This window comes from Poecile atricapillus, chromosome 1 (assembly GCF_030490865.1).
Source record: "Poecile atricapillus isolate bPoeAtr1 chromosome 1, bPoeAtr1.hap1, whole genome shotgun sequence".
In the NCBI taxonomy this organism is placed as follows: domain Eukaryota; kingdom Metazoa; phylum Chordata; class Aves; order Passeriformes; family Paridae; genus Poecile; species Poecile atricapillus.
This window is the reverse complement of record NC_081249.1, coordinates 171759768-171772782: the sequence shown is the minus strand read 5'-3', so window position 1 is coordinate 171772782 and position 13015 is coordinate 171759768. Positions and strand designations below refer to the sequence as shown.

The 13015-nt window shown below is 37.0% G+C and overlaps 1 protein-coding gene across 8 annotated transcripts in view; it reads right to left on the bottom strand.

Annotated features, from left to right (window-relative positions):
* Window positions 1-5: 5 nt before the first annotated feature.
* KLC1 (kinesin light chain 1) overlaps window positions 6-13015 on the bottom strand; it is a 47439-nt gene continuing 34429 nt past the window's right edge. For 5 of the 8 annotated variants that reach the window (XM_058845480.1, XM_058845487.1, XM_058845509.1 and 2 more), the window contains exons 14-16: window positions 9970-10100; window positions 5383-5449; window positions 6-4047 (exon numbers count right to left, since the gene is read on the bottom strand). In XM_058845480.1, the coding sequence (XP_058701463.1) occupies window positions 3982-4047; window positions 5383-5449; window positions 9970-10100 (264 nt within the window). In that variant the 3' untranslated portion in view covers window positions 6-3981. Of the gene's footprint in view, window positions 4048-5382; window positions 5450-9969; window positions 10101-10829; window positions 11461-13015 lie in introns of those variants that run through there. The other 3 variants (XM_058845514.1, XM_058845522.1, XM_058845530.1) reach the window with 2 other exon arrangements.

Here is a 13015-nt window from a genome sequence, read left to right as displayed (position 1 = left end):
CCTTCCCTTTATAGAGCTTTATTCATCTTTGGGTTTCACAACTGAGATCTGTATTCTATACAAGAGAAAAAAACTGAAGTAGTTTTTACAAAGAAGATTTACAGTCTAGAATGTATTAAGTCTTTATCCTGCAAGACTACTTAAATATTAATCTACACTTTGAAAAGAAATGTTAAATGACACTTGAGAAACCATGGTTCCTTAAATATTTCTCATTTACAAGCAGATGTAACCAAGGAAGTGTTGCAACTTCACTGTGAGCACAGCCACCCTCCCAGCTTGGGCCTTTGGAGCTCTACCAGACCCCCACACTCTGTTTGGCTTCTTGCTTTGTTGTTTCAGGTTTTTTAACAACTGACCTTAACTATTCAGTGTACTGGCACAATTGTGAATGGAAAAAAATAATCCAATGTAGATGTTTGAGATATTCCTCAATTCTAAATATTTACACCCCACCCCACCCCCACCATGTACTTCTGTAAATTGATGACAATGAAACTAAACTACTCAGCATCGTATCTGTTAACATTTATTCTCTTGGTACAGACTAACATGACCAAAAATGCCACTCTCTTAGCAGCCTTCAGACACAAGACAGGACCTACACAACAAAACTCAAAGTAACTTAACTACTGTAAACACACTGTCAATGCAGCACTGCACACGCCTTTTACTTGGTATTTACATCAAAACTGCACCATTTGCAAAATCTCTGGATTCAAATGATACAATTTAAGTACAAATATTTCTCAAGCTCAAAACCATTTTAATTTACTACTATTCAGGAGTGCTTGGGGGGATGAGGGTGTCATTTACTGTAAGAAAAAGTACAAACTGTAGATAACTGACACTTTTTGCATTGTGTAAGTGCAGACACACCACAGCAAAAGGTCAGTTACTCCTCCAGGAGAGGAGCAAATCATGAAACAATTACATTTTACAAGACTATTTAGTAAGATCCAAACTCAAGACCAAATATTGCCAATATAGCACACAGCCGGAGACAGAAGGGCAACAGGCCCCTTTCTATCAGTAACAATTCCATGTACGACTCATCCCACATCCTGCTGCAAACCCAGACTCACCCCTGTCTGCAGGAGAATCTGAGGCCTAATGTGGAGTCCTCGTTATGTCTGTGTTCAAGTTCACCCTTAAAATTTTAGTCAAGGACGAAAATTCCAGATTAAAAACACAACCACAGTACCAAGAGTTTGCAGTTTTCCTAACAAGATGCCTGTCAGTTTTGTAGATCTTTTCCAGTTTTCTGTTTTATCAGAGCTGTTGATTCAGTTTGGTGCTGAAGACATCCCAGAATTATACAACTGGATATTTTAGATATATTCTTTATACACACTCTTAGCTATAACTGGAACCTTACAAAAGAAAATCCAGAAAGAAAATCTTGTCTAAAAGTGAACTGAGAAGCCCATCTGAAATATAAATTTACACAAACCACGTCCTGACAGTAACTCATCCATGATTCAAACACAGGGAATGTCGACTTTAATTTTGTTTCTATTTTTCAAAAGTTCTCAAACTGCTAACAGCTCACTGGCTCCTAACAGTAAGGACTTGGCTATTGTTCTCCAGGATTTGTTGATTAAAGAAGTCTTGAAATTTGTTTCTTCTCGGAAAAAAAAAAAAAAGAAGCTTTTAAATATAAGAGTTACTTAATACGCATTAGCTCAACAACTTAAAACTTCCATCACACTTTAAAATACTAGATAAAGGATTAAAACATTTAAATGCACAGTATTAGTAATGCCACCACCAGCACGATCTTGACCTGGGAAGTTCCCTCACTATCAACATACCAGTCTTGCACTTTGAAACTGTATAATGTCATTTGGCATGGTTAAATAATTTACTGCTTATTTACACAGGGTTGGGGGTTTGAGAGGTTGCAAAAAATCATTTTGATTCAAAGCTGAAAAATGAATGTGGGAATCACATCTTTCAGTTTAAGTAATTCCTTATTACTGAAACAGTTTTGGTGTCTGAATAGTTCTGTGGGGTATTTTTGGAAGCCAAACTCCAAGTGGGGCAGGGGTTGGAGATGGACACCCCTGGCCTGGCAGACTGACGTGGTTCTTTTAGCAAAGCCAGCTCAGTCTGCCTTTGTGCAGGGAGCCCAGTGCGCCAGTGGGGGCGTAGAACACATTTTACTTTAAGGGGGGGAAAAAGAAGTATATATATTACATATTTTTTTAATATAAAAAGCTCTTAATAAAAAGATTAAAATTCAAGAGTCAACATTATATCATTATATGAGTATCTATTGTTAAGATAACCGAGCAACAACCTGTTCCTGCTCGAGTTCATTAATGAATTGCACTATGTGCTAAAACTTCTACACAATTATTAGCAGCATTTTCTCTCACCATTCCTACACTGTCTCTAAAGCAGGTGCACCACGCGCAGCTTCCTTTGCAGAGATGCTCAGACGGTACCTCCTGGTAAACATTGTTAAGTGCATTACACAGACAACTTCTGCATCAGTTACTGTAACCAACTTAAAACCAGGTGCAAACCCAGTCAAAAACTCCTACTAAGTACTAATTCTAATGACTTTTCACAGCCTGTTCAAATACTAAAACTTGCATATGTTCCTATATTTTATCTCCTTCAGTTGGTGCTGACCTTGAATGAATTTTCCAGCTTCTCCCAAAGTTAATTTCGTTCGACATTTTCCAACTTACAACTATGACCACAAATACATTTGTACACGCATTGCTTGTTTTTTTTTTACTTTCTCATCCAACTTCACACGAATATGGATTTTTATAAAAGTTGAACAAAATTGCAGGCTTTACAGAAAAGCAAAAGGAAATCCTAATGTCTATAAAATCCTTAAAACATACATACTTCGTTCCAGCAGCAGTCCTGTATACAGACAGCATATATATATTAACCTAAGTGGATTTAACATGGATATGTGGTCACACAGGTCACTTGCCACTTACAGCCATCAAGTGCTTCCACGAGGGCCCTTAGCACTGAGTGGTCCTTGCAGAGCAGCCACTCCGCAGTGTGTGGATATCCTGGCGTGCAGTGCCTGCTTCTGCTGTCACCAGCTGGTGTGGAGAAAGGCAAGGTTTGGGATCAGTGTAAGGAAACGCTGGGCACTTTCAGCAAACAGAATGGGATTGTGAATTCCAGTGGACAAGCGAGAAAGTCAACCTGAGGCTTGATGCTTCCCTGAGAGCAGCAGCAGCTGCTCTGGGACAGTTGCAGTTCAAAACTTGAACATTCTTCAATCACACAAATTAAAGGTTTTGTTCCATTTCTCCTGATGTACCCAAACTATCCTATATGCATTGATTATTGTGCCCTAAGACTTACATTATCAAAAGTTATGGTCTCATGTGTTACTATTCATTCTATCTAAAGGTAACTTACCCCCAGCCGTCGCTTCTGTAAGATTTAATAGCTCAGTCTAGTGGTTAAGTCAGTCATGTCTAAGTGCTGTTTTGCTAGCCAAGGCTTCTACAATTACAAGAATCAGTGGTGCAAGGGCATACCCCACCACTACAGAATGCTCAACTGGAATTTCTACAGTAATGCACAGTAATTTATCCACTTCTCATTCCAGCACTGTATGTATTTACTGTATTTAATGTATTTAATTTTGCTTGCATTTTCCAATACTGTTGCATTTTGGTACGCTTTGAATGTGTTTGTATCTTTACTTTTTTTTTGCTGCTGTAATAGTCAGATCTATTAAAGAAATTTATGTAAGTAGCATGAACAGGAGCAGTGCAATGAGCAATACGTATCTATAGTTTTCCCTTAGAAGAAAACACACACTAATGCTGTGTTTAAAACTGTCCCTATTTAAAAAGTAAAAACAGCAGTCCATTGGAAAAAAACCAACATCTACAAACTAGGTGTTCCTATACACAAGGATGAGGAACCAAAGCTTTGAAGGTCTCAGTGCTTCTTTATTCACACAGGAATATTAGCTAGCTTCTGTCCCAAATCTCAATGCGCCAGATCAGAATGACTGACACTCAGAGCTCGTGAGTCTGTCAGACAATTATTTCGTTCCTGTGTGAGGGGGAAAAAAAACAAAGAAATTAAGCAGATGTCCAGATAGTTCAAGCAAACAAACACAAGTACTAATTTTAACAAATGGGAGCAAACATAAGGAACTACTGAGAACTGTTCATGCTGGAGAGGGGGATGCTTTCCAGAGTCCAATAAACATCTTTTTCCCCCATTTTTAACTAGCAATACTATAAAGTATGCACACCCTTACAATGCACCTAAGCCTTCCCAGAAATGCAAGAGCCCATTTATGGGAATTGCCATGGGTGTCTATAGTGGAGGAACTACAAAAGTTCCCAAGAAGAAAGAACTGATTTTACTATTGCATTGTACACACCAACAAAAAGCCCCTCCTCTGGAAGTCACACCAATTACACACACACTGAGGATCCATCCAGTCAGGAGCACCCAGGCCATGGCCCTTTGACACCCTGGGCGCTGCTGCCGGAAAATTGTGCTTTACCCTGGATATGTTTTGGCTGAACCTCACCCTGAGCAAAGTTTTGCCTAAGCTTCCAACCACAGAGAACTCTGCAGCACATTTGTTAGGGATCATACAATTACAACATCTTTACACCACTGGGGAGTACAATGAGAGCCACACTTGGGGCTTTCCTGCTACCTCAGGACACACGGTGATGAAGATCCTCACCTACAGTTTTGTTAACAGAGAAGCAATTTTATCTTCCTAAAATTAGTAGCAGTTACTGTGTTAGTAAAACACACAGCAGTGTTTAGAAGAACATTGCTCACTCATATGACAACTTAAACAGTGATTTGTTAGGTAAAAATGGGCAATGAAGAGTAACACTTGGGCACATCGTGAACAGTTAAGCAAAGTAAGGTTTTATATTAGCAGAAGCACAACACACATCAGACAAACTTTTGAGACTGCTCCTGTGCCACCTCAGAAACAACTGAAGTGTTTAAGAGCAGCTGGTACTGTACAGCAATTACAAGGACAGGGCTCTTTCCCATAAAGGGGCTGAAGTAAAAAAATATTAATAATATTGGGCTTTAACAGTTCTTGCATTTATAAGTTGCTTTTACAAGAATGTAATGCTCCATAAGTTTTATATCCACTGTGATAGAAGTCCAAAGCCAGAGACTACTTGGTATTGTAAAAACCAATGCTCTTTCCTCGCTGGATTTGAACCCTTTCTTAAAATTAATCACAATTAACAAGTGTCAGAGAATGATGCCTTAAGCACAGCCTTCAAACACCTTACTGGAGTAGGATCTTACAATCACTGTGAGGTTGTTGGTTTATTATTTATCACACTCTTTTTATCCCAACAGTATTTATTTTCGTAAGAGTATTGTAGGCCTTCTTACTTGAAAATGATCTTCAGTAGCCTTGCCACCCATGTTAAGAACATTCAGAGAACTGGCACGCTTCATGCTGCAACCAGGACAGTGAACATGCAAGGATAAACCGATCAGAATGGCTGAAAACTACAGCTCTAAAAACACAAGTACAATAATGAGCAATGCACAGTGAAGGGAGTGGGAACAATGCCCCAAAACTAATCTGAGGGACAGCCTTTAAGGTAACAACTACAGGAGTTCAAATATGTTTCTACCCCCTTTTAATTACATATAAATCCCCCAAAATTACAAGCTCCTTGGAGCTTAAACATTTCAGGCAGCTGATTTAACTTAAAATCTCAATTTTTAAAGTGCATCAAATTAATACAGTGACTTACACTGAGTTTTAATTAATTAATTATCAGTTTCAATTTTGTGCAGCTTCTTACAAAAGCATTAAAACATTAAAAGAGTTTAGGAAAAAAACATCTGAAACATAAGTTTGTTGTGTAGGCAGCATTTACTTTGAAAAAGCTACAACAAAAGTTAGTTTGGTACTTTCTGCCTCATTTAGTTAAGTCTTCAGAATAAATTTTTAAAAGCATTTTAAAATGTTTTATTTTAAAGATTTCAAAGTGAAAGGAAGTAAGATGGTTGCTGCTGTTAACTTTGGTTGTGCTTTTGGCTTTACAACACTCCAAGCAGTGGTAGCAAGCACCCTGGAATATGATATGGAAAGCAATGGAAAAGGAGAAAAAATTCATCACCTACCCAACAGCTACTGACAGTCAAAATGCACTACATTAACTGTAGTATCTGCTGCTGTTTGAAATAAGGATTAATAATTTACCTGCATTCCTCAAATATACACAAAATTTAACAAAAAATATTTTCAAGCGTGCCTCATGAAATTCAAGATCAGCCCTAAGATTCCTATCATGGAATGTCTGATGTCCTTTACACCAGTGCCTGCCCATTCCTCAGAATATTCTGCTTTTGTTCTGATTTTTCATGAGCTCTTCAACTATTTCAGAACTAAATGAGGGCTTTGAATACATGTTTGTATTGGTCACAAGACAATGAGCCCTAACCCTGCAGTGCTACCTGCAGCTTGGGACAACTGGCTAAAGCAAACTTTCCAATGCCTTCCAGTAACATGGAAAGGTTTATCCATACAGATCACATTAGGTATTAACCAGATTTTCTTTCTACTGAAGCAACACTGCTAACAGTCAAAGCACAAATTTTAAATGCTTTGCTAAAGCAAAAGCTTAGCAGGACAATGAACCAAAACACGGGGCAACAGCTGCCACACAACACAGCCTGGCTGGTTGTTCCCAGCACTAAATCTGGGTGTTTCCAAAGCCAGAAGCACACAATTTAAAATACTTGACATGAGTGTTAGCAACAACAAAGCGAGGACTCATGCATGGTGTACACCTCTCAAGCATTTATTCAAGGAAACAGGTACCACAGGGGTTATATATGGAAGTCAAAGGAAGTTAATCTGTAAAACAAACAAAATGTTACAGAAAACTCTCCAAAAGAGCATAAAGGTTTATGGAAAACATTCCAGGGAAACAGAAAATCCACCAGTAAAAGTTCACCGCACATTTTAGGTTCTTGCTAAAGTGCCAATTAAAAAAAATTATTTTTACCTGAGATACTACTTTGTGTGTTGGTCTTTTATTTGTTTGGGTTTGTTTAAACCAATGTTTTGAAGAACTTAAGTCTGGCAAATGCACTTTTAATTCCCTCCATGCTACAAACATGACTCCACAAAGAACATGCAGGTATTTTTTCAGTGCTGCTGAACTGAAACTGTTCTGCTGTATGGTCAATGTTTTTTAAGTGAAAAAATAAAGAATTTCTTAATGTTATTAATAAATTAATAATTACTAATTAATCAAAGTTAAATCATTATACAACTGAATTCTGAAATATGATAAAGAACTGATACCTTGCTTCAAGTATTGCATGTTTCAAAGACCAGTTTTAAGATACTTGTTATTTGTCCAAAAGGCATTTGCAGAATTGTAAAGAAACAATTTCCCCGAAGAGTTTTCCATTTTATTCTCTTCAACCTTCTATATCAAGCAACAACATGGACACTAAGTTGTTCCTTCATCCTGTGAGTGCATTGTTATTCAAGTATTTCTCACTCAGTGCTCACACCAGCACTGTCAATTCTTATTTAGAGAAGCAGAGTATAAACAAGAGGTGTAAATCAAGTTCAAAGTAAAGCCTTCCTAGAGACACAGGCAGGGAATGCACTGTTAAGGAGGGAGGCAGGGAAGTGTTCTACCTAAAGTGGCTGCCTTCACAGCAAGGAAGATTTCTGGGTGTCCTATGTCTGTATTGAAATATTCAGCTATCCAACACACTAAAACCCAAACATCTGCATGGTAACAACTGAATATGCCTTTTGTTACACTCAGAGGAAGAAAATAAAAATTAATTCTATTCACTAAAGTTTCTTCATTACATGAAATCAAATTGATTTCTTGGAATATCAGTATGGATATGACCTATATCAATATGCTTTATACCTATAAAGCTGGTGTTTAATACCAGAAATCTCTGCATTTGTTATTAAAACCAGATAATATAAATCAGGATTTAAAAATTCTATTTATTACAAGAACAGAAATGATAGTATTTATTGTCCTGTACACTGAAAGTGCCTATCTAAATAAAAGCCTGTCAATGTAATACACTTATTGCAAGTTTTAGGAATAAATTATTCCTTGGGAACTATGGTAACATCTAAAAACAAGATGATTTTGTCAGAAAGGGAAAGCAAGGAAGATACTGCTTTGCTTTCAATTTTGTTTCACATTAATGCCTTCATCTGAGGAAATCTCTGGTGCTACAGACCCCACAGTGTACTCATATTAACGTGGGTAGAGGACTCTGGTCAGGTTACACAACTCAAGTGCAGACAGTAACAAGGCACGTGAGTTCTCACAGGCACTGCAAAACCAAATATCTTCAGTTATATGTAAGCATCATTTTCTACACCTATAAACATGGAGATACTTTACCTGCAGAAAGACTTAGCTATAAATACTACAGAGAATAAAGAATAAACCTCCTGGCTTTAGTGAAACTGAAACCCTTTCCACATCTCACAAAAATGAGGAGAAAATGCAAAATTAGCTATGGATAAATGTATCTATTCATACAACAATATACCTTAACTATGATGTATGAACTCTGGATATTATTGAATAGAAACAGAAAACCAAAGTATAAAACTGCTAATACTGAAGAAGGAAATCTTCCTTTTATTCTATTTTGGCTTTGTTCGTTTTCCCTAAAGCTTTTACATTTACACACTGCCTTCTCATCTCGTGCTTTCTGCAGTTTATTCCCAACCTCTTATCTCAGAGGTAGTTCTTAATGATGGATCAATAAATGCAAAGGAATTTTGACCTTCAATTCTATTCAGTGCCTTCAACATCAAGTGTCTGGCAGTGAAATTTTAAGTAACAACTCTTAAAATTCAAATCAGGCTGAATATGAAACAGATATACAAGGAAGCTAATTCTGTATGTACTGCTGCTGTATCTAGTGCTTTACAGCCATAAAAACAGTCAGACAAAACTTCACTGGAGCACTTCCAGAAACACAGTGAGACCCTGTCTCCAGGTCACTGTCTAAAGTAATACCATCATCATCTACTCAGATTCAGTTGCTCCATCAGAAGCTACCACAAGTTCTCCAATATGACTGTTTAAAGCACAAGTTCAAACTAAATCAGTTCTAGTTTTTCACAACAAGGGCAAAAAGCCCTGTAAAATGGACTGCAATTGTATTGGGGGTTAGGGGAACACCCAGAAGTGCCACTATGAAAAGCAGTAGGTTCATTTTAACATTTCAACTTCTCTGCAGCAGCCAGTAAGTGATGAATGATTTTATGGGTTTATTAGAAATATTATATACATTCAAATCCATCATCATATAATTAGCTGGGAAGAGTGAGCAGTAAGACTCAGTAATTGTGGATTTTTACCAGACTTCACTGGGAACAAAATGTTAATAAGATGCACAATTAGGCTGAAGTTTTTCAACATTCTCCTCTGCTCTCTGATATCTGAGTTTTCCAAAAACAGAAACCAAGAGAGGCTTCAGTTGGTAATTCTCTTCATGCTCACAGCAATATATAAAGCTATATCAAGAATATATCAAGATACTAAGCTGTATCAAGAATGTTACTTGTAGGTTTACTGTACTCAGGCTTTTACTGTAAAAATCAGTGCCATTTATTATTCTCCACTGCTGTGTGAAAAGAATAGTTTTGCAGGTAACTAACATTTATCAGTAGTTCTATGAAGCTTTTCTAATCTTCAAGTAGGTAATGCAGCAAAAAAGAAAAAAAAAAATTTTCAATAGAGTTAATTCTTCCAAGCAAATATAAATCCTCAGATATTACAGAACTTACAATGGAAGTTTAAGAAGTTATTTCCTATTTTATTTTTCCTTAAGATATAGCTGTGTATGATATGCAGTTAGCTAAGCAGGGAAGGGAACATTGCCCTAGGAACTAGCCTAGGCTACAGTGGGGCACAGACCAAGGGACACCAGCACAGCTAAGAACAGAGAATGAATTACCCTGGGTTCTTTGGGTCACTGTCCCGGGAATTTCCTCCCTTCAGCTTCCTAACCAGCTTCTCACTGCTGCGTCTAAGGGAAGCCCGGAGCTTGCTAAAGGAACCACTGCGCTTTAGAGATCCAGTGCCATCCTGAAAGAAATTGAATACATGTGAAACTGCAAGAGCCTGCTGCCCTCCCCCAAGCCTGGCTCAAAAACATTTCAGTGATGAATTATTACCTCTTAATTGCTATTAATAGATACTTATACTATATACATTTACCTAAACATGTAATACCATATAGCTACAACTTTATCAGGGCAAAAGGATTCCTTCCAAAGTGTAACAAATGTGAAGACATGCCCAAACCACAATTCATCATTAAAACCCCACCACAGTAGTCCAACAATGCACCACCACCATTTCATATAAGCACACTGTGGTTAACAGAGTACAAGCCCCAAGCAAAAGCATTCCATCAGTCTAAGAAAACAACATGTTTGGTTCTTTCTAAATATCTACATTACTTGCAAACATGTTTAATTAACTGTAAAATACCTGAACAAAAATATTTCTGAATATTTCAGAAATACTTATGGTCAAATTTCTGTGCTTAATTCTCAACTTTTACCAAAGAAAATATAAACCACGATGAAATTAATTTTTCATATACAGCATTAATGTTTCATACTCCTGTGTTGACCCAGAGAAAACCCAGAGTAAAGTGACCACAATTCTATTTTTAAATGTTTTACTCTTACAAAACCCCAAGAGTTTAGTAAGATTAGAAGTGACCACTTCCTACTCCACAAAAAACCTGTGTGATTATGAAAGAAGAGTTGAAAAAGAAAAAAGCACTACTAAGCAAAGACAGACACCTGAGTTGGAGTGAGTTTATTAGAAGTTAGAAAGACAAATACACAAATCACTGAACACCAAGATTAGTAGAGAAAAGCATAATTGCCAAAATCTCACACAAAGACTAAACAGCAATGCTACTTTAGAATATTTGTAAGTGAAGACATCCAGAGTTCCATATTGATGTTAACCATATAATAGGTCTCTAAATACATTTTAAAGCACTTGGAGAACATGCTTTACTTTTACGGGTTTGGTTTTTCTCCTGTAAATGTCACCATCATGCCATTTCAATAATACCTCGTGTGATACTTTTAACTACCTTTATTCCATAGTGAACAGCTACTTATAAAGGTCATTGTTACTTGTTTGGTTTCTTTTTTACTAATGTATTACACAGCAAATGGTTGTAATAACATTTGGTATGACTAAATACATATCTGGCAAAGCTACACAGGTACAGAAATAGAAAACCAAAAACGACACCAGCACTGAAGGAATGGCCAGTTTACAGGGAAGTGTAGCTCTGACAAGAATCTTAAGGGGTTTGCTAAAACACAGCAGTCAGTACTGAAGAGAGAAGTTAAAGCTTGAAGATGGTGCACGCCCGTCATGCAGGAGACAGTATAAGAATCACAAAAGGCATCTAGGCCTGTCAGAAATGGAGAGAGAAAAACTGAATGAAACTGTTGGGAAAAATTCAACAGTTTTCAATTTTGAACAGTTAGTTTACAGTATTTCTAGGTCATGTTCAAAACTTTTTTTTTTACAGAGTAACCATTTGGACAGCTCTTAGGTGCAAAGTGCAGGCCCTTGCCATTTAAAACCTGTATCACTGAGATGGAACTGACAAATGAGTATGACTGATGCCGTGCATTCAAGTTAGAACTTCTATAAAATATGAAACATCTTTAACAAGAAATAGCTTTGCTATTACATTTCATAAACAAAAAAAAAAAAAAAAGGATTTTATTTTTCAGCTGATGTTAAGACACACACAAAAAAAGAAAAAATTTTTAAAAAAAGGAAAAATAGAGCCAAGTGCATTCATTTCAGCTTTAACTTCTGTCAGGAATTTTCCTTGAAACAAAAGTGCAAGAAAGAGGTCTTCATCTAAACTCCAGACAAAGTTCTGTTCATTCCCTTAGGGAACTAGAATCCAACTGGCCTGGGTCAATTCACTTTCTCAAGTATTTTTAGAACGTATCTGTGTTTGTGTCTATATATATAATCCAAGTGGAATTTTCTCTACTGTCCCTAATGCAGTGAGGCAGCTGAAAAAATGCACCTTTAAAATAAACTGTGGTTCAACTCACACACTTTCCATTGTTTGTGCAAGTACAGAGACTATTACTGATAGGTTCATGATACCTGTCTTGAGAGCCTTTACCTATAACAACTGGAATGAACACTAATTAAAATTATCCTTGGAAATGGCAAAATATCTTGCTACCAAGTGATCAGAAGATCTAAATCTAAGTATTTGTGTTTCAAACTACATTGCATATGTTGTTCACACTTCAAGACAGACTTCAGCTTTGCAGGATTGAATAAACTGAAGTCTAAATTCCAGCTAGAAGTATTAGATCAGTGAAAAGGCTAATTATTCCTGTGGTTTGCAATCAGCAATGCTGGAGTAGTGAAAATGATCCAAAGGTAAGACCAATTTGGTAGGTATAGAGTGTAACTATATAGAGTAAACCTAACTAGAACATTAAGAATAAGCAGACAAGCTTTTGGGTACTTCAAATCTAAAATAAAAATATCAAACCCCTAAGTTAAATACTGACTGCTTGATTGACAAAACACTTCTAAAACATGAGGTCAGGATAAAAATAAACCCCATTCTTGAGTCCAGAGTAAACAAAGACCAAACTCACAAGCTGCTTTTATGGCAAAGTTTAATTGCCAATTTTTATGTCATTCAGAATGAGAATCACGTTATTACTGCTGCTTACGCCTCCCCACCATCACCATCTCCTGTACTTTGCCTGCTACAACATCCCCCTGTCTGGCACTTATTTAAACAAGAGTTAACTCTTGTCTGTGGTAGTGAAATCCACAGTTTTCCCTTCACACCTGGAAGTGGACTTACATGCCCAAAAGCCTGTCTCTCTGAAGCCTATGGCTTAGAGTATATAAAGATAATCCCTCACACTACAAACATTATAGTAAGTAGCACAAAAATTTTCATCTGTCCTGCAGCA